Genomic DNA, 25,910 nt, shown 5'->3' with positions numbered 1-25,910 from the left:
ATGAATTTTCAACATTTTTGTTGACACCAAAAAAAAAGCAGTCGATACAGAATTTACATACACCAAGGGAGTACATGATTTGACATTCTAACTAGGGGAATATTGCTATCTATTTAGGCTGTGCTGTATAAAGCATGAACATTTGGTTTTATGTTTGCAACTCCCTTTATGACTGTGTTTGTTGTAAGAATACCCAATGGAATTTTCCCATAAACGACACTGCATGATGTGCACAATGACTGATGACTTGGTTTGATGGACTAGGTATAAATACCGGCATGCGTTTGTTTGAATTTTCATAATATTTTTGTGCAGTGTTTCAAAGGCGATAATTCTAGGGGATTAGTAATGTGCAGGTGGGCCAAAACCCGTGGGCTGGGCGAGTTCGGTCTGACTTCCACAAGAGATTTCTGGGTTGCGGGCAGGTTCGGGTTGAGCTCTTCCTTTCGCTCTCCTTTTCGCTCTCCCTGCCTGGAACCTTACACTGCATGCTTTTGCCTCCGCACCTTCCCCAACACTTTTGTGATGTCAGATATGGACTGTTGGGCATGGGTCTCTGAATAGAGGCTTTGGAACTAGAGGAATGCAGAATGCAGTTTTTTTCCCCCACAGTTTGTCTAATTGTAGCTGCAAGGGGGAGATGCGTCTGACACAATTTTGCCCAATTTGCCACAATCAAGTGCAGAATTTTCATGCAGAAAATGTTGGAATGGCATCATTTCTGGTCCATCTGTGGAAACAAGTACCTTTAATTAATGCCATCAACGAGTGCAACAAATCCATGCGCAGTTCCAAGTGAGCCCTTTACAGACAGAATAATCCTAGTTATAGCTGGGTTATCCACTTAGGGGGAATGTTAAGCCATAAAAATACATAAACTAACAAGTAGATTTTATAAATTTCAGATTTCACAACCTTTTGGGAAAAAAGATTAAGAGTAAAAACCCAGCTAATGAAGGCCATGTATTTTCTTTATATTTTGTCAGTACTTGCTGATTGTTGGGGGAGAAATTAAATCCTATTCCTCTCTGGCTCCCATGTGGCTTAAAATCAATAAAATGCATGGTTCTAATTAGCTTGACTCCTCTGCGTAGACTGGCTTCAGCAGGTTGACACATCTGCAAGCTTCATAAAGTAAAAAAATGATTTACCCCCTACATTAAAAATAAAACTGTCTTGTTCCTTACATGCTTATTCACTGGGCACAAGGAAAATTGACTTTTTAATGCCAAGCAGCATGGACTTAAGACTTGTCCAAAAATAAACGGTGAAACCAATTATATTGTCAACTCTTTGCAAATGTGTACTTGGTGTATTTCTATTTTTAATTCATATATACAAACCAGCATTTGAACCTGTGTGGTGATCTGGTAGAGTAGATACCTGATAAAAAGGATAAAAGAGTTCCTAGTACTCTCAAAGGTCAAAGCTGAAGGCTAGTGATGATAGTCCCTGGCCAATGCATGTATGCCAAAAAAATACCTAGAAGCAACTGGAATGCGCGACTGGAAAGTATACTGTACCATAATTGCTGCAAACCCAGCCCACTATATCACCTGTTGGACCAATATAATATTACCTAAGAATAGTTTTTGCTACAAACCAGAAACTTATTAGAAAGTTGTAAAAGATGTGAGAACCATGGAGAAAATTCAGTCAGTAGTGAAAAGTACCCAGCTAGGCATGAAACACGTCAGCCTATCTTCCTTTTGTCCTAATAAATGTTTTTTTAACCTTCAAATTTCACTAGTGACTGATTTTTTTTTTGATGGTTCTCGCATCTTTCACAGTTTCACACAGACTGGGGTGACGGAGTGAGACCATCCATTATTTACTATTTAGCCATTGAGGCTTTAACACTACCTTTTTGTATATCAATTATCTGCGAGAGTTTAATTTCTTAGAGCAGAGCTTACACACACACTGTCTATATTTAGTAATTTATTAGACCCTATGAATTACCACTCTTAAGGCACCATAAATTGCTGATCCTGCCTGGTACCAGACCGGTCAACTCTCCCTATTTTCCTGGTAGTTAACCAAATTTGGGCTCCTTCTCCCTTGTCTCCCTTCAATTTTCAGCATTCTCCTGATTAACGTGTAGCTCCGGGCAAAATCATATGTGATCATGTTGCAGAACAGACGTGTACAATATGATGGGCCATTCATGGTATGGCTACCTTTCTAATGTTCCTTAGTTTCAGACCACCATCCTAAACAATTGGAGCAACATAAAGTGATGAGGAGCTGTAGCTTCTCTTTACTTCCTTATTGACATGGTTCTTTGAGAGGTGACATTTTGAGACCTGTCTAATTAATACACCAACCTTTAGCCATAGTACATAGATGCACATAGATGTTGTTCAGGCCGGTAATACATGTACCGGAAATTGTACAATCCTTAGCTTTGTATAATTTTATTACTATCCTAGCTTTAGTATATTTAAGATGTTATGGAAAACTCTTGGGTTCTATTTGGAGCAGAGCATGCTTCATAAGTCATCCCTGCTATATTTCTCATGCACTTAAGGGCATGGTACATACAGCTAATCCCGGACTTTTATGAAAACACTCGCCTCCACTGCTGTGACTGCAAATTGCCTGGAATCATGGGCACACCCCTGTGTTTGATCATTTTGTTTTGAAGCTTGACAGTCTGCCTTACCAAGCAATTCATGTTGACATTCAGGTAATTGACTTCCATATCAACTGTGATTCCAAAAGTTTTGTCACCGTCCTGCGGATATATTTATCTCTACGTGTGCCATGGACTTAAAGGGTGTTGAATCCATATTTGTTTTGTCGCCCGTGCCTTCCTATCCCCCTCTAGCTGCAAAAGCCAATCAGAGACAAATTCCTGTCGGTAGAGAGAGGTAGGAATCCTCCTTCCAGACTCTTCAAGATTTTGCTATAATTATACTCAACAGAAATGTTCTTTATTTACATTATTTAAGATTGTGCTTTTGTGCGCGTGGACCCCTGGGATGAAAAATAAATTTGAAAACGTATTTTACTAATATAGAAAGGGTACTATATTTCTTGTGTCCTTTTATTTTAATATTATTCTTTATGAATAAATGTACAACTTAAGAGGTACTATTTATTAAATCATCTGGGACATATTCTTCTCATATCCATTCATCTAACGTGACATTTAATGCATTCATCCAATGCAAGATATTTGGGGCTATTTATCACAGTCCTTAATTTGGAGCATAAAGTATGACCACATTTACAAGAAAAAGCCTATACAACTCAGGCCAATGAGCTTTCTTAATGGATATTAAACTTTGGAGAACAGAATGGGTTCTGAAAGATGCAATCTCCTGCTAATAGTGAGTTTATTTTTGAAAATCATTCAGTTTAGTTTGCAGGCATATAATCCAAACTGTTCTGGTATACTTTCCACTGTGATCTGCATATCCCTCCAACATAGGAAATAATATAAAATTGGCAAAATAACATTATTCAGCTGTGCACTAGATTTGTACCATGTCATTTCTGTGCAAAAGCAGTTTCCTAGAGCTTTCTTTTCTTAGAATTGATTTTGAATGTTCATGCTACAGAATAAGTAGAAGTTATTTCAAACCCTCACATGGAACTAAAGACCAAGGGAAAACTTGGCCCATTGTGACAGGTTCTCTGTCGGTTTCAGACCTTACAAGGTTATCATCAACCAACGGGGCTCATCCATTTGAAAATTACTTTGACATTTCCCTTAGGGTTTGATTTGTATATAATACATATCTATATGTTGCCTCAGCAGAACTTGTAGTAATGGCTAGGTCAAATCCAAATTATGGAAAGTAGTGTATCAAACAATGGTTGGGGGGGGGGGGTCTTAAAATAAACAAGATACATGTAATATCAGGAATATAGGGCACAGATATCCAAAAGCTGAATACAGACTGACTGGGAATTTAAAGTCAGCAGAAAAAAAGGGAATCAGGAATTATCAAAGTGGATGACTGAAACAAACAATGCATGGGAAGGAACTGACATACTAGGCCGTATTATAAGCCATACACTATGCGTAGTAAAAATAAGTTATACTGCCTTTTTATAGGTTACTGGGAGACCTCAGCTTGAATATTGGGTTCAGTTTTGGAGACCCACGAATAAAACTTTAACTGTCCAGAGGCGAGCCACTAAGATGACCAGTGGCTCGTGAGCATGTTACTTAACAACCCATTGGATGTTGCTCCCAGTGGTCTCAAAGCAGTTGCTTATTTTTGAATTCCAGGCAAGTTTTAGTTGCATAAAGAATAGAGCCTCCAGTAGACTGCCAGTTCTCATAGAGACTACCAAATAGTCAATCACAGCACATATTTTGCACCCCCAGAAACTTTTTGCATGTTTCTGTTATTTCTGGTACTACACGACAATATAAAGCCAGTTTCCCTTTACTACGTCCTGACACTTCTGGTTCAAAAGAACTTAAAAAATAGTTGATCAAACTAATTACCAGTTGACTTTGAAGCCCCTAATGATGAGCTGCTCAAAGGCTGCTGCTTAAATTAGGGAGAGTTTTGTTTGTTAAAACTGATGGCTCAAAAGGAGATAAGCTTCCCATCCTAAGGGTAGTGGCAGATGGGGAGATTAGTCACCCAGCAATTTTGGGCGACTAATCTCCCTGAAATGCCTTTCCGCCTGCAAGAATACGAGTCACCGCGGGATTGCATATGCTTCGGATTTTTCAAAGTCGCCCGAAGTTTCCTCGTGATTCAACTTCGGGCGAGTTTGGAAATATATCCCATCCCGAGGGTGGTTTGTATTCTTGCCAGCAAGAAGTCATTTGGGGAGATTAGTTGCCCGAAGTAGGTGAGATTTGTTGCTGGGTGACTAATCTCTCAGTCTGCCACCATCCAAAATTTGCACTACTGTAGGCAACTAATCTCCTGCAAATTCTTTCCTATTGTATACTATTCCTATTGTAACATGCTGTGTATTTTTCCCCACCAGCGATTTACATTATTGCAAATGGAAAAGAACTTGCTGGAGATATGCTGCCCTCAAAAGCATAGATTTATCATAGGCAACTATTCTCCTAGTGTGCCATAGTCCTAAGGGTGGTGGCAACAAATCTTCTCTATTGCGGGCGACTAATCACCCCAAACTACCTTCCTGCTGGCAAGAATACGAATCGACGGCGGGAAGGCAATTCAGGGAGATTAGTCGCCTGCACTAGAGAAGATTTGTCGCTGGGTGACTAATTTCCTCTGCCACCACCCTAAGGGCTAGTTCACACAAGGATGTTCGTGGAGATTTTGTCGCCTGGCGACTGATCGCCTCATCTTCTGAGCGACCATCTCCCCGAACTGCCTCAGCGTGTTTTCCCATAGGCTATAATGAAAAGTCACCTGTGCGAGGCGACAAAATCTCCCCGAAACTCCTCATGTGATAAGGTAAGCTATAGCAATGTCGGATGGTGTTGCAGCATTCATCCGACGTGACACGACTGTCGGGTGCAAACACAGCGTGCATTGTCTGCATCCGACAGTCGTGTTGCATTGGATGAACGCTGCAAAACCATTCAACATTTGTATTTCTTACCTTAGTTTCCATCGCATCCGAATTGACGCCTGGCGCACCACGTCAGATCTGCCGGAATCGCGTTGAAATCGCCCGTGTAGTTGTACCCTGAGTCTCTGCTCTCTCTCCAGCTCATTTATATCCCTCTTAAGGACTGGAGTCCAAAACTGCCCCCCATACTCCAGATGAGGCCTCACCAGGGACCTATAAAGAGACAGAATTATGTTTTCATTTCTTGAGTTAATGCTCTTTTTTATACAAGACAGAACTTTATTTGCTTTAGTAGCCACAGAATGACACTGCATTGAATTAGACAACCTTTTATTAACAAAAAAACCCAAGATCCTTCTCCGTTAAGGAAATAAACACTTTCTTCATTTTTCATGTTTTAGCTGATTTCATAACCTAATATGTTTGACCTAGATTTACACTATTTCCAAAGGCTGAAGCTGTTTATCATCATAACTTAATTACCTCTTTCAATAAGAACAGATATAGATGCTCTGAATTTTGGAACTTTTTTTTTTTTTTTTTAGAAAATATCAGCGGTTCTATAATTAGTTTTAAAACCCTACTGTCAAGGAAGACATTATGACAAAGAGTTATCCCCATTTTCCTAGTTCTTCTATCAGTGATGAATAACCCCCCCTCATCTCTGTTAATATACTCCAAGCTGTTGTGTTTTTCATGTTTGGAAGCAGATTAATGCATCATAATTGTGTTCGAAATAGAAATTGTGGCAATGCGAATTCTGTTTGGAACCGTGACAAAACTAATTACTTCTGCTGCCTGCTTCATTAGGTTCCTCGTTGGTATGCAGTGGCACCGACAGACAGCAGTCAGACAATAGACTTAAAAGCGTTATTGAGCCACAGAAAAGGAATGCAGAGCAGCGGAGGCTGATTAGTATTGATTTGAATTTTTCCTTCTTAATAAGTTTCATTTCGCCGGTAGACAGGCCTGTGTTTTAGTAATTGGGCCATCTATCCTGTTTACATCGCCCAAGATTTGTAAGGATTTCCAGAAGAAGCAGGAGTGTAATGAGATTTAAAACACAGATAGATAGTGAGTAGTCTGTTAAGTACCGGTGCTGTTTGTTAATAATTTATGCATCGCTGGCACTTCGGAATACACAGGGCCATCATCAGGGGGGCACAGGGGGTACTGTTGTATTGGGCCTAAAGGGGAGTCCTTCTGTGCTACACTTTTTGACATAGTCAGGCCCCCCTTGACAGCGCCGAAGTCCCGAATAGCAAAAATCCCAAATAGTGGAAGAGTTGAAGTCCTGAAGAGCCAAATCCCGAAGAGCCGAAGTCCTAAGAGCCAAAGTCCCGAACAGCAGAAGCCCCAAATATCGGAAGAGTTGAAGAGCTGAAGTCCGAAGAGCTGAAGTCCTGAAGAGCCAAAGAGCCGCAGTCCTGAACTGCCGAAATCCCGAAATTGGGCCTAAAGGGGAGTCCTTCTGTGCTACACTTTTTGACATAGTCAGGCCCCCCTTGACATCACCGAAGTCGCACAGAAGAGTCAAAGTCCCGAACTGCCGAAGTCCCGAACTGCCAAAGTCCCGAAGAGCCGAAGTCCCGAATAGTAGAAGTCCCAAATAGCGGAAGAGTTGAAGTCCTGAAGAGCCGAAGTCCCAAACAGCAGAAGTCCCAAATAGCGGAAGAGTTGAATTCCCGAAGAGCTAAAGTCCCGAAGAGCTGAAGAGCCGAAGTCCCGAACTGCCAAAGTCCCGAAGATCCGAAGTCCTGAACTGACGAAATCCTGAAGAGCCGAAGCCATGTCCACCAATTTTTTAAAAAACTTTTAATGGGGGGCCCTGGTGCCAATGTTTTTTATCATATTAGGGTGCCCTGACCCTCAATGGTTTTAATAACTTGTGTGGGGGTTGGCTTACTCTTTTTAGCGCTGTCGGTGTGGGCGGGATCTGGGATGGGGTTTGGGGGTGCAGCCTTTATCTTCTCTTCTCCTAGGTCTTCTATAGTTTCATAATCTGTGATGAGTCTCCTAGGACCCACCAGAGAACCACTCTCACAACTAATTCACGTACAAAGTGCTAAATGTATTATGTGTGGTATAAACCTATAGTGAACATAAGATAATACAGGTTCATCTTGGAAAATACCATGCATAGTCGAGGGACGCTGGGATTTCCAGTTCACAGTATCTGATGAACTACAGATTTAACATCTCTGCACAAACCTACTTCATTAAACAAGATTGTTCAAAAGTCTCTTCTCACTACTGCAGTCATTTATTTCTCTTTTTCAATCAGCGCTCAACTGCCTAAACAAATGAAATTGTATTGATCTTTATTGATAGTGCTGACGATAGGCATTCTTACATACATATATACATATATATATATATATATATATATATATATATATATATATATATACTGGGAGATTGAAGAGTAGAGACTGCAAATATTTCCATCTTCTTTCGATCTGGGACATGCAAATTTGCTCTCTTACTGAATGTAATTAAAGACTTTTAAAGGGGACCTGTCACCCAGACATAAAAAGCTCTATAATTAAAGTCCCTTTCCTATGAAACATGAAATCCAAATTATGTTTTTTATTAAAGCATTCATAGTTGTTGTAAACTCATTTATAGATCTCAGCTGTCAATCAAATATTGCCTGCCCCTCCTCTATGACTTAGGCAGACAATTACTTTCACTTTCCATTCAGCACTTCTTAGATGTCACTGCTCTCCCCACATTCTTCCAGTTCTCTTCACCATTTAATTGTGTAGCCAGGACATGGGGATGGACATCAGGTCCCCCATTCTGGTGCACAAACAAGATTCTGAGATGATACAAGACTTGTCTTAATAACAGTGTCCACAAAATGCCTCCTGCCTCTTGTTATCATTATGAATTCCCAGACCAAAGAAAACAAGATTCAAATAATTTATGAAGTTAAATTAAAGTTCATTTTGCTTGACTAATGCCATAAAATAGGATTTGGAATAATTTTATCGGGCGATGTGTTCCCTTTGAAGTCTGGGAACTCAAAATTATAGCAAGCAGGCAGAAGCCATTTTGTGGACACTGTGTGTTGTTTATACAAATGGCCTGTAGATGTCACTGTGTTCAGACTTATACTGTGCATGCTTCCTGGACAGCTTAAAAGTGAAAGTTACTGTTGTGTAATGGCTGCAAGAGTCTGCTAATAAAGCACCCTTATATTCTACTCATCCTCGGGTACCAAAACATAGCAATTGGCGATGAGATGGCTCTTCTACCTCTGCAGCAGCCTGCACCTTTTCTTCCAAACCCTGGTGAGCTTATTAAGACAAGCCTTGCATCATCTCAAAATCTTGTTTGTCCAAAACAGGGGACCTAATGTCCATCCCCATGCCCTGGCTACACAATTAAATGGTTGAGAAAACTGGTGTAATGTGGGGAGAGCAGTGACATCTAGAAAGTGAAAGTAATTGTCTCCTATGTCTAAGGCATAGAGGAGGGGCAGATAATATTTGATTGACAGCTGAGATTTCTAAATGCGTTTACAACAGCTATGAATGCTTTAATTATACAGCTTTTTATGTCTGGGTGATAGGTCCACTTTAAGGGGTAACGTAACCAAAACTTTTTAAAGACACACACAATTGATTAGTCACAAAGGGGGATTTGATTGTTTTAGAACATACACTATATGCACTTTATATTTTGTTGTTTACTCCCCCGCTAGCCGTGTGTGGGTCGTTGGATCCTTCATGAAAGATTTGTCCGAATACCGAATCAAATCCAAACCCTGCAGACATCGGCAAATCAGGACAAGGAAGAGAACCGCGCACTATGGGGCAGATTTATCAAGGGTCAAATTGAAAATTCGAATTTTTAAATTCTAATATCGAGTTTATTTTAGTGTAATTCGACTAGAGAATAGTACAAATTAGATTTGAATTAAAAAAAAAAAATCGAAATCCGATTTTTGAAATTTATAATGTACTGTCCCTTTAAGAATTCAAATTCGACTATTCACCATCTAAAACCTGCCGAATAGGTGTATTAGCTTATGGGGGACCTACTGCAACCAATTTGGAGTCATTTGGTGAACTGGGGAAAAAAAGTTTTGAAAAACCTTGAATAGAATTTGATTCAAATTTGCAGCTCGATCCTGTTCGGCCATTTTTAAAAAATTTGATTTTTTTTTTTTTTAAAATAAATTTCGATTGGTCGTTTTTTTCGAATTTCGAGTTTATGGGAGTTTTAGAAACTCCCATGAACTCGAAATTGTACCTTTAATAAATCTGCCCCTACGTGTGTGATTTGTACTTCCTGGTTTGTGTGATAAAAAGTCACATGACTTTATGGATTCAGAGTGGCCAGACGCGTGGATTCGGCCGACTCCTGCTAAAAAAGGCTGAATCCTGGCCAAATACCCAAGTGAATGTTGGATTTGGTGCATCCCTAAAGCTGATCCCTGCAGCCAAGTGTGTAGCTTCCTATACAGGAGTTGGGTAGGATCAGTTGTGGATATTTATCGAACGAATGATGTTCTTATTAGAAATGTTGGGTAATAACAGCCCAGATAAGTTATAATATAAGCTGTTTTTCTCTTTCCAACAGATACATTTACATCCCTCTGGGGGGATCCCACCGTGGCCTGTATGGCATGGTCTTGTCCTCAGCCTTTACCTTTATCTTTGTTTGTTGCTGGCATGGAGCCCATAAGTATCTTTGGTACTGGGCAGCTCTCAACTGGATCAGTCTCATCACCGAGCATGCTGGGAAAAAACTACTTGATATCCCGGCGATTCAACGTGTGATCGTAAGTAAAAATCAATCTAAAAGAAATATTAATGTACAGGTATGGGACCTTTTATCCAGAATGCTCTGGACCTGGGGTTTACCGGATCTTTCCATAATTTAGATATTCCTACCTTAAGTCTACTAGAAAATCATGGAAATATTAAATAAACCCAATAGGCTGGTTTTGCTTCCAATAAGGATTAATTATATCTTAGTTGGGATCAAGTACAAGCGACTGTTTTATTATTACACAGAAAAAGGAAATATTTTTTATTCAAAATTTGGATTATTTGATTATAATGGAGTCTATGAGAGACATCCATTCCGTAATTTGCAACTTTCTGGATAACGGGCTCTGAGGAAGTGCCGTAAGGGCACGAAACGTGTTAGTTTCTGCACATACCCACTGCCATGTACACGGCACTGTGTTTTGAATAAAAGCCGCATTTATAATAGCGACTCTCTCTGATGTTTGGCTCAGTGCCGGATACCGAGTCTAATTTTTGTATATCCAATTCTATTTTTAGGATTTTTTTTTTCCTGTAGTGTTAAATCCCTTTAAATGGCAAACTACGGCAACAAAAATGACCCCGCCCAAAGCCCATGGGGCAAATTCACTAAGCAGCGAAAATGCGCTAGCTAAGCCTTCGCCCCACTTCGACAGGGTGCCGCTAATTCACTAAAATCCAAAGTTGCGCTCAGGGAGGCGAACGGTAGCGAATTTGCACTAGCGTTATTTCATCAAGCAAAGCGAAGTTACGCTACCGATGCCTAATTTGCATACAGCGCCAAGTTAAAGTTGAATGGACGTATATGTAGCAGCAAATACATTACACTACACAAGCCTGGGAAAGCTTCATAAAATAAAATAAAGTTGTTATTTTGCCCTACATATGTGCCCACTGTATAGTTTAGGTGCCATATGTTAGGAAATGTAGGGGGGAAGGAGGGTACCCCCAAAAAAATGTACGATCTTTTTCAGCCTATCACCCTTAAAAAAGGAAAAGACGCCAGCGTTTTTTGGGAAGCAAGACCTATCTACTCTATTGCACTTCCCTGGTCTGAGGTGGCGAAGGCAAGTCTTGCGCAAGAGTTAACGTTCATGAAAATCCGCAAGTTAGTGAATTAGCGTAGTTACGTCCCTTTGCCATAGCGCAACTTCGACTGGCATAAAGGGTGCGAAGTAGCGCTAGAGTAGGTCCACTTCGCTAGCGAATTTGCGCTAGTGTTAGCCACTTCGCGCTTTAGTGAATTTGCCCCCAAGTGAGATAAATCCATGTTGTACAATCCATGCTCCTGCCCCTCTGATAATACAAGTGTATTTATAATTATGCTTAAAGGAGAAGGAAAGGTTAAAACTAAGTAAGCCTTATCAGAAAGGTCCATCTAAATATACCAGTAAACCCCCAAAGTAATGTTGCTCTAAGTACCCTGTCAAAAGAAACACAGCATTTCTTTCCTTCTATTGTGTACTCATGGGCTTCTGTATCAGACTTCCTGTTTTCAGCTTAAACCTCATTGCCCTGGGCAAGAGCATGCTCAGTTTGCTCCTCTCCCCCCACCTCTCCCTTCTCTACTGTAATCTGAGCCCAGAGCAGGGAGAGACTCAGGCAGGAAGTGATGTCACACCACATTAATACTGCAGCTCCTATTCTAAACAAACAGAGAGTTTCTAGAGCTTTTTACTCAGGTATGGTAAAACATTCTACAGAATAAATATAGCATTCTAGCTTGCACTATTGTGGCTAATCTATTGGCAATAAAATGCCTCCGTAGCTTTCCTTCTCCTTTAAGAGACCCAACAGCAAGGAAACCGTGGACATTACCTGTTCTGGCGATAATTACCAAAAATGTAGATACATCCTTTCCGATCATAAACAAATAGAGATGCAAGCAATAATCGGTTAGCTTTAAATGGTCTGTTGCATTGATTTACTTCCCCTTGAATGAGAATACACATATCAGAACCTCTCAGCACAGACACGCAATTCCCTTTTCCCAGTTTAATAATCCCTGTGCCTATTGTTGCGTTCGCAGGCGTTTGTTGCGAGTAAAATACCAGTTATATTGATTTATAAGTAGTGTTGCCGGATGAAACAATTAGAGCCATTGTGCTTTTTTTTTTTATTTTGATTGTAGGCAATTCTGTAAGAGGAATCCGTCCGAGGAAATCGCTACCCAGGTCTCTGTCTATATTTGCTTCACAGGCGGTACAGTTATTAACCCACTGCCTACTGACTCCCTACCAAACTTATTTTGTGTGTGTTGGACAGTGGTTTGTTCCGGGAGGGCTTGTACATATTGTACAACTAAAATTTTTTTTTATTCTAACTTAATTACTCCTCTACTTCCCTTTCCACCGAAACAAAGATAGCACAGACAATGGGGCCATATATCATATCATATATCTACTGTATGGTAGAGATTTTGGCCTAATACTCAGTGCTGCCACCAAATCCAATCATTTGGCCCAAAGAACATTGATTGGACCATGATGTGGGCCTCTGAAAACTTGTCATGTGAAGTCTAAATCAACAGGCAGATGTGGTCCTTACCCAACTGTCATCTGGAATCCCCCACACACTAGCCAGTAACCTGCCAATTCCATCTGAAGGGGTTGAATTAGCAACATATATGGGTCCTAGGGGCCGATTTACTAAACCGCAACTTTTTCAGGTTGGGCTTTTTGTAGCAAAAAATCCGAAAAAAGTCTGCAAGTTGCCTACAAGAACGTCTTTTCCCGGATTTATTGTACAATAAAATAGTGAAACAATTGCGAATCCGAAAATACTCCAGCTAAAACCTGTCGAAATCATGTAGAAGTCAATGGCAGATGTCTCCTTTACAACTGGAAGATCTTTCTTTGCTTTTGTGCGATAATACGAAAAAGTCATAGTTATCGCGCGACAACTCAAAAAACATTTTTATGCAACTTTTTTGCTACTCTTTCCCGCTTGTGCCTTATAAATTTAGAGCTTTAATAAATAATCGACACTTGTGGAAATGAGTTTATTCGTGGTTTCTTAAGAATAAAAATGAGAACAATTCAGTAAATCCCCCCCCCATGTTGCCAGCTTAAGACAAATGTGTGGCCATTTTTTGCAATTGAATAGTCCTGATCTTCCAGCTTCATGTATAATTAGCCTTTAAAGGGAATGTTAAAGGAGAAAAAAAAGTCAAATTCACTGGTGTGTGCCAATTTATTAGTCACCCCCAAGTGAGTAAAATCTTATTTTTTTCCCCCAGTCTGGTGCTCTTATTTGCAATAAAATTCTATGGCTGGTGACTTTTTCTATAGAAATGCTCTGCCGCCATCTTGCCTCCTTTTGCCTGGGATCCCTTGTATCCCACCAGACGTGTAGTACAGGTATGGGACCTTTTATCCAGAATGCTCAGGACCTGGGATTTTCCGGATAATGGATATTTCTGTAATTTGGATCTTCATACCTTAAGTCTACTAGAAAATCATGTAACCATTAAATAAACCCAATAGGCTGGTTTTGCCTCCAATAAGGATTAATTATATCTTAGTTGGGATCAAGTACAAGCTACTGTTTTATTATTACACAGAAAAAGAAAATAATTTTAAAAATTAGTATTTGGATAAAATGGAGTCTATGGGGTAAATTTATCAAAGAGTGAAGTTTCGCCACTAGAGTGAAATTCCGCAGCTCTCAATTCATTTCCATGGGATTTTGAAAGGCGTATTTATCAATGGGTGAAAGTGAAAAAAATCCCATAGAAATGAATGGAGAGTGACGGAATTTCACTCTAGTGGCGGAACTTCACTATTAACTTCACTCTTGGATAAATATACCCCTATGGGAGATGTCCATTCCTTAATTCTGGATAACAGGTTTCTAGATAATGGATCCCATACCTGTACAAATAAAGACCAAATGTATATTGTCTGTGTAAGTTTGTGAGGCCTCCGCTTGGAGCTGGAACTTTCTGTACAGTTCTACTTGCTATTTATAAATCCCACCGGCCAATCGCTTCACATTAAACAAGAAAAATAATCTTCTCATTTTTTACAGGGAAATAAAAATGCGGTTGGAGTGTTCCTGGGACATCTTAATTAAGTCCTCGTACTTGAGCGGTATTAGCAATCTTCCTGCATTGCTTTTTATAAAGTACTTCTGGACGTTCTTTAATATCCATGTTGAAGAGAGAAATACTGATTTAAATAAGTTTCTTTGTTACTTATTCATACTTTACTGCAGAGATGAAGAGGCTGTATAATAAGTCATTTAGAATGTCTAAATTTGTTCTTAAGTGTCATGCCATGGATACGGCACATATTCGAACTAAAACTCTGCGCATTACATCTCTAGACCAGCCTTGCACCTCTCGTTCTTGTTAGAAGCTCCACATTAAAGGAGAAGGAAACCCCCAGGGCGCTAAACCCCTCCCCCCTCCCCTGTGCTGCCCCCCCTCCCTCCTCCCCCCTGGCCTACCTGTCCCCCTGGGCAAATGCCCCTAACTTGTTACTCACCCCTCTGCGCAGGTCCTGTCCACGGAGTTCGCAGTCGCCATCTTCTCCCACGCGCGTCTTCTTCCTGCTCTGACCGGCGTCTTCTGGCGCATGCGCAGTAGGAACAGGTACCGGTACGGCTCTACTGCGCATGCGCCGAATGTCACAAAGTTTTCCGATTTCACTTCGTGACATTCGGCGCATGCGCAGTAGAGCCGTACCGGTACCTGTTCCTACTGCGCATGCGCCAGAAGACGCCGGTCAGAGCAGGAAGAAGACGCGCGTGGGAGAAGATGGCGACTGCGAACTCCGTGGACAGGACCTGCGCAGAGGGGTGAGTAAAAAGTTAGGGGGCATTTGCCCAGGGGGACAGGTAGGCCAGGGGGGAGGAGGGAGGGGGGCAGCACAGGGGAGGGGGGGAGGGGTTTAGCGCCCTGGGGGTTTCCTTCTCCTTTAAGGGAGTTATTTATCAAAGGTCGAATTTTAGAGCTTTGTGAGCTTTTTTAGACCTCGAATAAACTCACAACTCGAGAGTTTCTAATTTAAGAAAAATCTCGAACGTAAAAAACTTAAATCAGTGTAGTCGGGGTGAAACCTTGAACACTCTAATTGATCGAAATTTCGCGAAAAAAAAATAAAATTGTTTACGTTTTCCAGCAAAACCTACCGAAATAAACTTGAACATCATGAAGGCTATTAAAGTCTTTGAATGGTTCAAGGGACCTCTGCTATTGACTTCTACATGACCTCGACATGGTGATGGTGTATTTTCGGATTAAAGCTATTTCCAGCTTCAGGGTAAAATAAATCGCAGGGAAAAAATTTATAACCCGAAAAATTGATTTTTGACTGAAAACTACCCCGAAAACTGAAATTTTTCATGGGAAAAAATAACACAACCCTAACATTTGAGCATGGCGTAGATGAGATTGTAGATGGTTTATGCCTTTGGCATCCTCTCTTAGCACTGTGTGTTTTCTTTAGGGTTGTCACCTTTAACAATCATTCTGACTGCGATGTGCTTGGGATGACAGTTGGCAATGTAAGTGGACTAGCTGGTGATGCAAGGGGGTGGGGTAATGATGTAAGGAGAGGAGTGATGGTATATTGGGCATTCCTTGGGCTTGATTATGGACAGATCAGGGAAGAAAAGGGGGTAAGGTCAACCAGAATTGGGATGGATCAAGTAAATTGCTTGTAAACTTGTAGTACCAGTCCTGGCTCTAGCATCCCTGGTTCTATTTAAATTTACCAGCTACCCATTGAGGTGGACCTACTCTAGCGCTACTTCGCACCCTTACGCCAGGCGAATTGCGCTATGGTGAAGGGACGTAACTACGCTAATTCACTAACTTGCACATTTTACTGAACGTTACCTCTTGCGCCAGACTTTACTTCACCAGGTCACACCAGGCGAAGTTCAATACAGTAGAAAGGAGTTTGTCCAAAAATAGTTGACATTTTTTCTAAGTCCCAAAAAACGCTGGCGTCTTTTACTTTTTTAAGGGTGATAGTATGAAAAATAGCGTCCATTTTTTTATGGCAACTCCACGATACAGTGGGCACATGTGTAGGCCAATAGGACACCTTTATTTTATCTTTAAAGTTTTCCTGGGCTTGTGTAGTGTAATGTAGTTATACGTCCATTATCTTTTAACTTTGTGCCGTATGCAAATTAGGCATCAATAGCGTAACTTCATTTTGCCTGACGAAGTAACGGTAGCGCAACTTCGCTACCATTCGCCTGCCTGAGCGAAACTTCGCATTTTAGTGAATTTGCGTAATGCTGGCGAAACTACACCTGACGAAGTGCGGCGAAGCTGTCGCTGGCGCAGCTTCGGATCTTAGTGAATTTGCCCCAAGGGGTGAGGTAATGACATAAAGGGTGGATCGATGATGTAATAGGCTTTACTTGCTGTAAATTATGGATGGATCCGCACAGAGAAACGGTAAGACAGATTTAGAATTGGGGTGGATGAGGCCTTAAGTTGACAAACCATAGGGTTCCCTAGCCTTAACACAAATAAATAGCCATGTCAGCTTCCACACCTCATTTTAGACCTGTCTTCTGGGCTTCAGGTGCCTCAGAACTGCACCTTTCATAGCATAAAAATGGATTAAGACCCACCTATACCAAGTGTGTTTTACATCTTATCAAGCTCAAACTACATTATACTGTCTCAGGATTGAAAAACAGAGCTGGGTAGTTTAATGTGCGCCTGTGTTTCCTAATCTCTGTATTCTTTATTATTACAGTATGCCTAACACCAGGACACTAGAAGGCAGTTATTAATCTTAGCTGTTTTATCAAACCTCATGGCGTTGGAACAATATTGCAAATCTACAGCTCCTTTTGGTGAGAGTTAGTCACACATAATCCCCTGTTCACAGCTACTATGCTCAGCATCATAGGATTGTAATTTTAATAAACTGCAGCTCTTACTGTGGCCATACAAGCAAGGCTTTTGGATGTCTTAGGATGTGGTCTTCTAGAAAAGATCTTTCGAAATCTCATCATTCAGTATTCCTTACTGAATCTGTTGCATAAGTCTTACTGCAATGTTTCCTTCTGTATTAATGGTAATGCTCAAAGGTGCCACTAGTGTTCTGAACAACTCGTACTTTTTGGAGTAAAAGCAGCTCTGATAATATTTTTGAAATGTAAATAATCACAACTCATACTCTTGAATGTCATACGATACATATAGCCAAACAAACATACAGCCTTTAAAAGGCCACATCGGCCTGAAACGTTGCTGACCGGGTTTGCCATGAAACTTTGAATAAAGGCATTTTTAACGATAAGGTGCTGTACGAAGATTCTTTGTTTGGCTGTTCCTGTTGGATGATGGACCACTGATGGTACGTGCACCTGTTTTTGGAGAATTCAGGGTTTATTTGAGCTGACTCTAATCAGTTTCTATACAATACATACAATCATCATTTTATTGCCTCCTGTCTAATAAGTATCAGTTACTGATGACGACTGGTACATATCCTTTCATATAGTGATGGACCCCATAGTTGTATTTCTTGACCTGATAGATTCACATATAAATATATGTATTATAAACCTAGTGACCAGGGTATGAGCACCACCCTTAAAATATATATTTGTAGATTATTTATTCAAATATTCACTGGGCTTTACAGAAACATGCTTTGGTCAAAGAGTCCATCAAGGTGCAGATGTTCTCCACTCTGGTTTGGGCCTCATGTGATTTGATTGTTTACTTGATGGCTGAAGCTCTGATCAAAAATATTTGGATCACTACATGTGTGCCCAAATCTGGCAAAACAAAGAAGCCAAATGTGGGGAACTTTCTGGGGCAGATTTAGTAAAGGTTGAGTTGTTTTTTCCACCAAAAATTTGAGTTTTTGAGCGTATTTTTCAGTCAAAACTTGAATTTTTCAGATCTATTAAAACTGAAAATAGCTTGAATCTGAAAATACACCATCTAAAACCTGTTGAGGTCATGTAGAAGTCAATGGCAGAGGTCCCTTGAAACATTTGATGATGTCAATAGCCTTCATGATGTTAGAGATTTCTTTGGTGGGTTTTGTTCAAAAACTCGATCAATTCGAGGCATTCAAGTTTTTTTTCCTTAAAACTTTCACCCTGACTGCACTTATTCAAGTTTTTTACATTCAAGTTTTTTCTTAAATTAGACTTCATTCGAGGTCTAATCGACCTTTGATAAATAACCACATTTATGTATGGCTAGCTTTGTGCTCAATTCTAATCATGATTTGTTGACAATGGCCGCATTCTTTGTTGGGGTTTATGCACAGTGATACGTTTTCAAAAAACCAATGTTGAGTTTCAATGTCGAGTAATTATTGGTTGTATAAAAAAGTATGTGATTATAGTTTTCCTTTAGAAATTAAATGAGTAACATTTGGCATCAGAACTCATTTTTGGGAAATGGTATCAGCAGAATTGAAAAGGTTTGTGTTTAAAACCTAACGTTTTGATAATGTTGCCAAGACTTTTTTGAAATGATCATCTATGGTCCTAGTCATTGTACTTACTGAAGATGATTGTATGCACCTCTACCTCTTGATACCCCTTTAACTACCCTTTTCTTTATATACTCTTCTGAAGAACATTTAGTGAAAAGGTTCTCCATATGACCTAAGCCTGGAATGAAAAGAAAACTAAGACTTATCATACATGACATGTTTACAGCTCATTTCCATAGTTTACATTATACCCATGACTATCTATGCATAAAACAGGGTGCCAATTTAAGCAGAATGCCAGGAGCTATCCAGAATGGCATGGCACTCCATATCCTTAGGTTTCCTCAGCTTCTAATTAGGGAAAGAGAATACATCTCTCTTGTCTGTGCCGCCATCACTGTGCCCTTCATTTTCCTTGACAAGGAATAGTGAAAGTTCAGTAATTGGCAACAGTGCAAGTCTTTCCTTATTTGATGTCCTGCTTCATAGATTGACTGATTCTCCTCACTGTGTGATTCCACTGTCCCCAAAAATGGCAACAGTGTTGTGATAAAAGTTGGTTATCGTGAAATATACTGCTGCAAACGTGCATCAAAATTGCTCATGGGAAAAACTATTTTTTTTTTGCATTGTTTTATAGAATCAGATTCTTAAAAAAAAATAGTTTCACTAAAATAGAAACCCATGCCGTGCTGTGTAATGTAAGTGTAACTGTGAGGGGGTCAGGGGTAATGCCATAGCATGGCTGAAAGGTTTTCTGGCTGGCACACAAAGTTGACTTCAGCATAGGTTAGAGTCTGATGTATTATTAACCAGGATAGGGTAAAATGAGGTTAAAAAAACTAGAGTGAGTTTATTTTGACCATTTTTGCTCAGTCCTGACTAGGGTTGCCACCTGCCTGGTTTTGACCCAGACATCCCGGTTTTCAGAAGGGCTGCTCGGGTCAAAAGTACCTGGTCAGCTTTTCAAATTAGGCAAACTGGGTACAATTTTCCTAGATGGATGTAGTGATCGGCCAATCGCAGGTCGCCACCCCACCGCATGATGTCATTAGCTCCTCCCTGTGACTTCACTGCTACATCCTGTGATTTTGCCGTCCCCTCCCCCTGCCTGGACTTCACTGTCCAAAAAGGTGGCAACCCTAGTCCTGACTCTTAATTAATAATAAATTAGATCCTTAGAGTCCAATTTTCCAATTTCAAAAAAAGGCCCATTGATTTCATTAAAATTTATTTTTTTGCTCGATTTGCAGCATATTTTCACAATATTTAATCAGTAAATTTTTTTCAAAATCTGAAATCTAAAAAAAACTTGAACTTTGAAAATTCACTTCCCATTGACTACTGCATCACGAAAACTCATATTAAATAAATCCGTCAGCTAAAATCTAGATTTATTTAAATTTGAGTTTTCGTGATTTTTTTTGAATACATTTTTTTTAATCAATCAGCTCCATAATGTTTTAGGGATAGGGTATGTTATGTAGTGTGTTTTATCTTCGAACATATGACAATATACAGCAATAACCAGATCAGAATTTTCTGATAATCTTTATCTTTTAGTTGACTTCAAGTATGGTGATCCAAATTAAAGATCCATTATCTGGAAAATGCTCGGGACCTGGGTTTTTCCAGATAAAGGATCTTTCTGTCATTTGCATCTTCATACCTTAAGTCTACTAAAAAATCATGTAAGCTTGGGATGCACTGAATCCAGGATCCAGGATTTGGTTCGGACTTCGGCCAAGATTCTGCCTTTATCAGCAGGATTCGGATTAGGTTAAATCCAGCTGCCAGGCAGAACCAAATCCAATAAATCACACAACTTTTCATCTCACAAACAAGGACATTTTTTTAGCCATGTGATGCTTACGTAGTTCTCTTTCTCCCCTTTTCCCCCTAATTTAAATATGCACCTCGGTTTGGGATTCGGCTGAACCTTGCACAAAGGATTCAGCTGAATCCTAAAATAGTGGATTCAGTGCATCCCTAATATAAACAATAAGGGGCAGATTTATCAAGGGTTGAATTGTAAATTCAAGGAAAAAAATTAAATTTCAAGCTATTTTTTGTGTACTTCGACTAGGGAATAGTCCAAATTTGAATACAATTCGAAACAAATTTGAATATTGAAATTTATTATGTACTGCCTTTTTAAAACTTCGACTTCTACCATTCGCCATCTAAAACCTGCCAAATTGCAGTTTTAGCCTACGGGGGACCTCCTAGAACTTATTTGGAGTCAATTGGTGGACTTTGAAAAATCCAAGTTTTTTTAAAAGAATACTTTGAATCAAATTCTTAGTTCAGTTAGAACGATCTAATACATTTTTAATACATTTTTAATACATTTTTAATACATTTTTAATACATTTTTAATACATTTTTAATACATTTCGGTTAGCCTTTTTTTTAATCGAATTTCAAAGTTATGGGAGTTCAAAAAAACTCCCATTACCTCGAAATTCGACCCTTGATAAATCTGCCCCTAAATAAACCCAATGGGCTGGTTTTGCTTCCAATAAGGATTAATTATAACTTAGTTGGGATCAAGGACAAGGTACTGTTTTTTTATTACAGAGAAAAAGGAGATCATTTTTAAAAATTTGGATTATTTGGATAAAATTGAGTCTATGGGGAATGTTTTCTGTAAATCTAAGCTTTCTGGATAATGGGTTTCCGTTTAATGGATCTCATACCTGTGTGTGTGTGTGTGTGTGTGTGTGTGTATATATATATATATATATATATATATATATATATATATATATATATATATATATATATATATATATATATATATATATATATCTTAATTGAAGGACCAGCACTCTGGTGAACAATAAATGTGTTTATTTAATGCCTATCCAGGATAGGCATTAAATAAACACATTTATTGTTCACAGAAATGTGCTGGTCCTTCAATTAAAATGTGTATATGTATATAAAATGTATATATGTATATATATCTTTTTTTATTTTTTTATTTATTTATTTTTTCTTTTGCTGTACCTGAGCGAAAACAACTGACAGGTTTGTACTTAAACTCTAAATGATCCAGCAGATTATCATTTCTGTCTTTCCAGGACCGCAGTTTGTCCCCAAGGATGTATCGGCAAATCCACGCTGCTCTAGCATCTGTCTCCACCGCGCTGCTCATTCTGACCAACGTCATATTTCTAGGAGGAGAGCAAGTTGGAGCAATCTACTGGAACCGACTGTTTGTACAAGGTAGAAATTGCGTAATTACTGCACTCCATTCTGCTAAAGAGGAAAAAAAGAGATATTGATGCATAACCACATTGGATAGGGTTAGTTATTGATTTATTGTTTGATCAATTTACCCAGTTGCCTTGGGCAGTGCTCGGGCCCTGTCTTTGATTCTCATAATTACCATTAGACTACTCAAAGTCACGACAATTCTCACTAAAACAGCAAAAATAGCATTCAGGTGCTAGAGAACTGAACCTAAACCCTTGTTAGAGAGATGGGGGCAAATTTACTAATTTAATAAGGGCGAAGTGACTAACACTAGTGAAAATTCGCCAGTGTGACGTCATTTCAGAACTTCGCCGGTTGACTAACGGGCACTGGCGTAAATTCGCTAACGAAAGAGATAGACTGTAGGGCTACTTGTACTCTAAAGCCAGGCGAATTTTCGCTCTGTCGAATAGACGTAACTGCACAAATTCACTTAAGAAGCGGATTTTACTGAACGTTACCTCTTGCGCCAGACTTTCATTCACCAGCTCAGACCAGGTGAAGTGCAATAGAGTGGCGACTTTTCAGTTTTTCAGGGTGATAGGCTGCAAAAGATTGTAAATTTTTTTTAGGGTACCCGGCTTCCCCCCTACATTTCCTAACATATGGCACATAAACTATACACTGGGCTCATGTGTTGGGCAATATAACAACTTTATTTTATTAAGGTTTCCCAGGCTTGTGTAGTGTAATGTATTTGCTGTAACATATATGTCCATTGAAATTTAACTTTCCGCCGTATGCAAATTAGCCAACGCTAGCGGAACTTCTTTTTGCTTGCCGAATTAACGGTAGCAAAACTTTGCCATCGTTCGGCGCCCTGGACGCAACTTCACATAGTGAATTAGCATTGTCCTGGCAAATTTTTGCCTGTCGAAGTGTGGCAATGTGAGTGAAGCCGTCGCTGGCAAATTTCCGGAGGTTAGTGAATTTGCCCCATGGAGTCTCCTAACTATAAATCATAAGCTTTTTCAGAAACAACGACAGGGTGACGATCCATTGCGCGGTGCTAGATTTCTGCTCCCTGGCTATTTCCTACAGAAGGCAGTGAGGAGAAATCGAGCGCCACACGATGGATAAGCGCCCTGTCGCCATTTCTGAAGAGGAGCGCAAGCAGAAAAAATGAAAGTTAAAACTGCTTAGGTGTTTTTTTTTGTTAAATAGAATCAAATTTTTTTTTAAAAAAAAAAATGTTACTGGTCTTTTAAGTGGCTCATTGGGCCTCATTCTTTTATATAGTTACATAGTTACTTACTTCAATCGGGTTGAAAAAAGACAAAGTCCATCAACCGCTCCAAATGAAAACCCAGCATCCATACACACCCCTCCCTACTTTGACTTGAACCATTTGAAGATGTTAATAGCCTGCATGATGTTTGAGTTTTTTATGGAGGGTTTAATTCGAATTTTTGGGTTTCGCAACTCGAACTCACAGAATCAAGTTTTTCCCATTCAAGCATTTTCTTAAATATTCGAGTTGTGAGTTCTCTCGAGTTTATTTGAGTTCATTCGGGGTATAAAAAAACTCTAACATTCGACCTTTGATAACCCCCATAGTCAATGGCTTATAAGGATGATACACATGTAATACCCAGGTAAAATGATCTTCAGAAATCTGCTCAGTACAAACCCTTGTAAATTCCGCTTGCTGCAGCATTTTCAATGTACGTTTCATTGTTGATTCTATTTCAAGTAAGATGAAAATGAAATAGTCTTTATATATCAGTGTTACACTACAGGCATGTTATGGTCTTGTAAACATTACACAACAGCCTGGCAAGCTACTGACAAAACATAAAACCTTTGCAGGCTCACTGGAGTGAAAGATATTTGCATTATGGCACACTATACACACACACAATGCAAAATGATGGTTAATTTAACAGTGAGATTAAGGGGGTTATTTATCAAGGACTGGTGAATTTCTAACATAAAAATCCAATCAACTCCGACTGCCGAATGGACCTTATTTATCATTAAACAGTTAGAAAAAATTGGGCGGGCAAAAATCCAATACCTTCGGAGCTTTGCCCGTAGTACTTTTCTGCAAGTACTACTAGTTTTCTAAATTTTTGGTCCAAAATCCCCGAAATTATTGGATATCAGTATGGACAGCAGCGCAGACACTGAGACCTTCCCCATTGACTTATACAGGACCTTGAGAGCTTTGAGATGCTGGATTTTCGGAGTTGGACTTTTAAGACCATCAGGCTTTAATAAATTTGTAGTTTTTTTTAGTCCAAAAACTACGAATTGTTCAGATAATCGGAGTATAATAAATAACCCCCTAAAAGCAACATCCAAGGGGTTCGTGAGGAACATTTTGCTCATAAGCCACTAATTGGGGATCACTCATCATGTAGAGAGTATATTACACAACTTGTTGTGTTGTTGGTTGGGGTTCTCAGTTGCCCCTCTCATGCTCAGATACCTTTTTAGGACTATTCTTATTCTATACTGACTGGAATGCGTTTCGGCGAAGACTTTAAAGACCATGGCTTCTGTATGCGGGGAATCTTTCGGAGCAGTGGAGGAGTGTACGTCCCAGTCTGACCCACACCCAACCCTAACTTGAAATGGTTGTCCAAGTAACAACCCAAACCCGGCCAACCAGGGCTCAAGCCACTCCTTTTATTTTTGATGTGGCGCATGACATTATCATGCATGGCGCAAGATTCAAAATTTAAAGGCCCTGCCCTCTATATTTGCTGCCCAACGTAGGTTCTGATTTACACGTTCCTGGGTGCAAATTTTGTATTGATTCTTGTGACAGACCTCTGCCTGATCCTGACTTTGACAATTGCTGCTTATCCTGACCCTGTTGCCTATTTTTGAGTATTCTTTTGTATTCTGAATCAGGACTCTCTCGGTTATTTACCTCGGCCTGATCTTTGACTACGCTCTGCTTCATCCCCGCTCCTTCTGTGTCCGCTCTGGTTCTCTTGCCTGCCCAGAACTTGAGCCCTGGTTCTTTTGCTAATAAGAGCAGAATGGCTTTAGAGTTTGTCGTCACTGGGCCTTCTTATTTGTGTTTTATTCACTGGATTTTTTTTAAAAATTCTGGTTAAAAGCATCCACTGCTTGCACAGACTTTTGTGATTCTTCCCAGTACCTTTTCAACACCTGAAACCATATAGTTATTCTGTAATGTAAGTTTTAATGGTTGCCTAGGAAACAGGTGTAACTCACGAGCGTTTTAAGTATCTGTAGCACAAAATGCTTTCGACATTAAGCCGGGATTGCTGCTGGAATATAGAGTGCTTCATTTGTATATTGTATTTATGTAATGGTTAAATATGTTTTTGGATTATTATTACAGGTATGGGATTAGTTACCGGGAACCCATTATCCAGAAAGCTCCGAATTACAAGAAGGCCATTTCCCATAGACTCAATTTTATCCAAATAATTCATATTTATATTCCCGCCTCTTATTCCAATCAATAAGAGGCGGAAAATGAATTCTCCAGATTGCTGAAACTGCAAACTGGAGAGCTACTGAATAAAAAGCTACGTCAGTCAAAAACCACAAAAATTAAAAAATGAAAACCAATTGCAAATAGTCTCAGAATATCACGTTTTACATCATACTATAAGTTAACTCAAAGGTGAACAACCCCTTTATGTTAATTTGTTTAAAACATTTCTGAACTCTTCATTTAGATGTTCTGTCTGATGTGAAATGCTTCAACTTATTTAAACTCATCTTTTATGTGTTTAAACAGAGAAAGGTGCCTAGGCTCTCCTTTGCTCTTATGCCTTAATGTATAATGTAAGTAAGTGTTAGGAGAAATTAAAAGAAATATCTTAAAGCTGCCATTAAATGCAAGCAATAGCAAAATTATGCTCTAGAGAAATGAGAGCTGGAAAAGCTGATTAGTGGATTAATAACACAGCATGGAAAAGAAGCCGACATT

The 25,910-nt window shown here is 39.5% G+C and overlaps 1 protein-coding gene across 3 annotated transcripts in view; it reads left to right on the top strand.

The window, feature by feature from the left end:
* Positions 1-25,910, top strand: part of hhat.L (hedgehog acyltransferase L homeolog) — a 155,418-nt gene that overhangs the window by 84,465 nt on the left and 45,043 nt on the right. For all 3 annotated transcript variants that reach the window (XM_018262566.2, XM_018262563.2, XM_018262564.2), the window contains 2 exons: positions 10,114-10,315; positions 21,820-21,964. In XM_018262566.2, the coding sequence (XP_018118055.1) occupies positions 10,114-10,315; positions 21,820-21,964 (347 nt within the window). The remainder of the gene's footprint in view (positions 1-10,113; positions 10,316-21,819; positions 21,965-25,910) is intronic.

This window comes from Xenopus laevis, chromosome 5L (genome assembly GCF_017654675.1).
Source record: "Xenopus laevis strain J_2021 chromosome 5L, Xenopus_laevis_v10.1, whole genome shotgun sequence".
Lineage (NCBI taxonomy): Eukaryota > Metazoa > Chordata > Amphibia > Anura > Pipidae > Xenopus > Xenopus laevis.
Note: the sequence above shows the minus strand (reverse complement) of the source record. Positions and strands in the feature narration are given on the sequence as shown.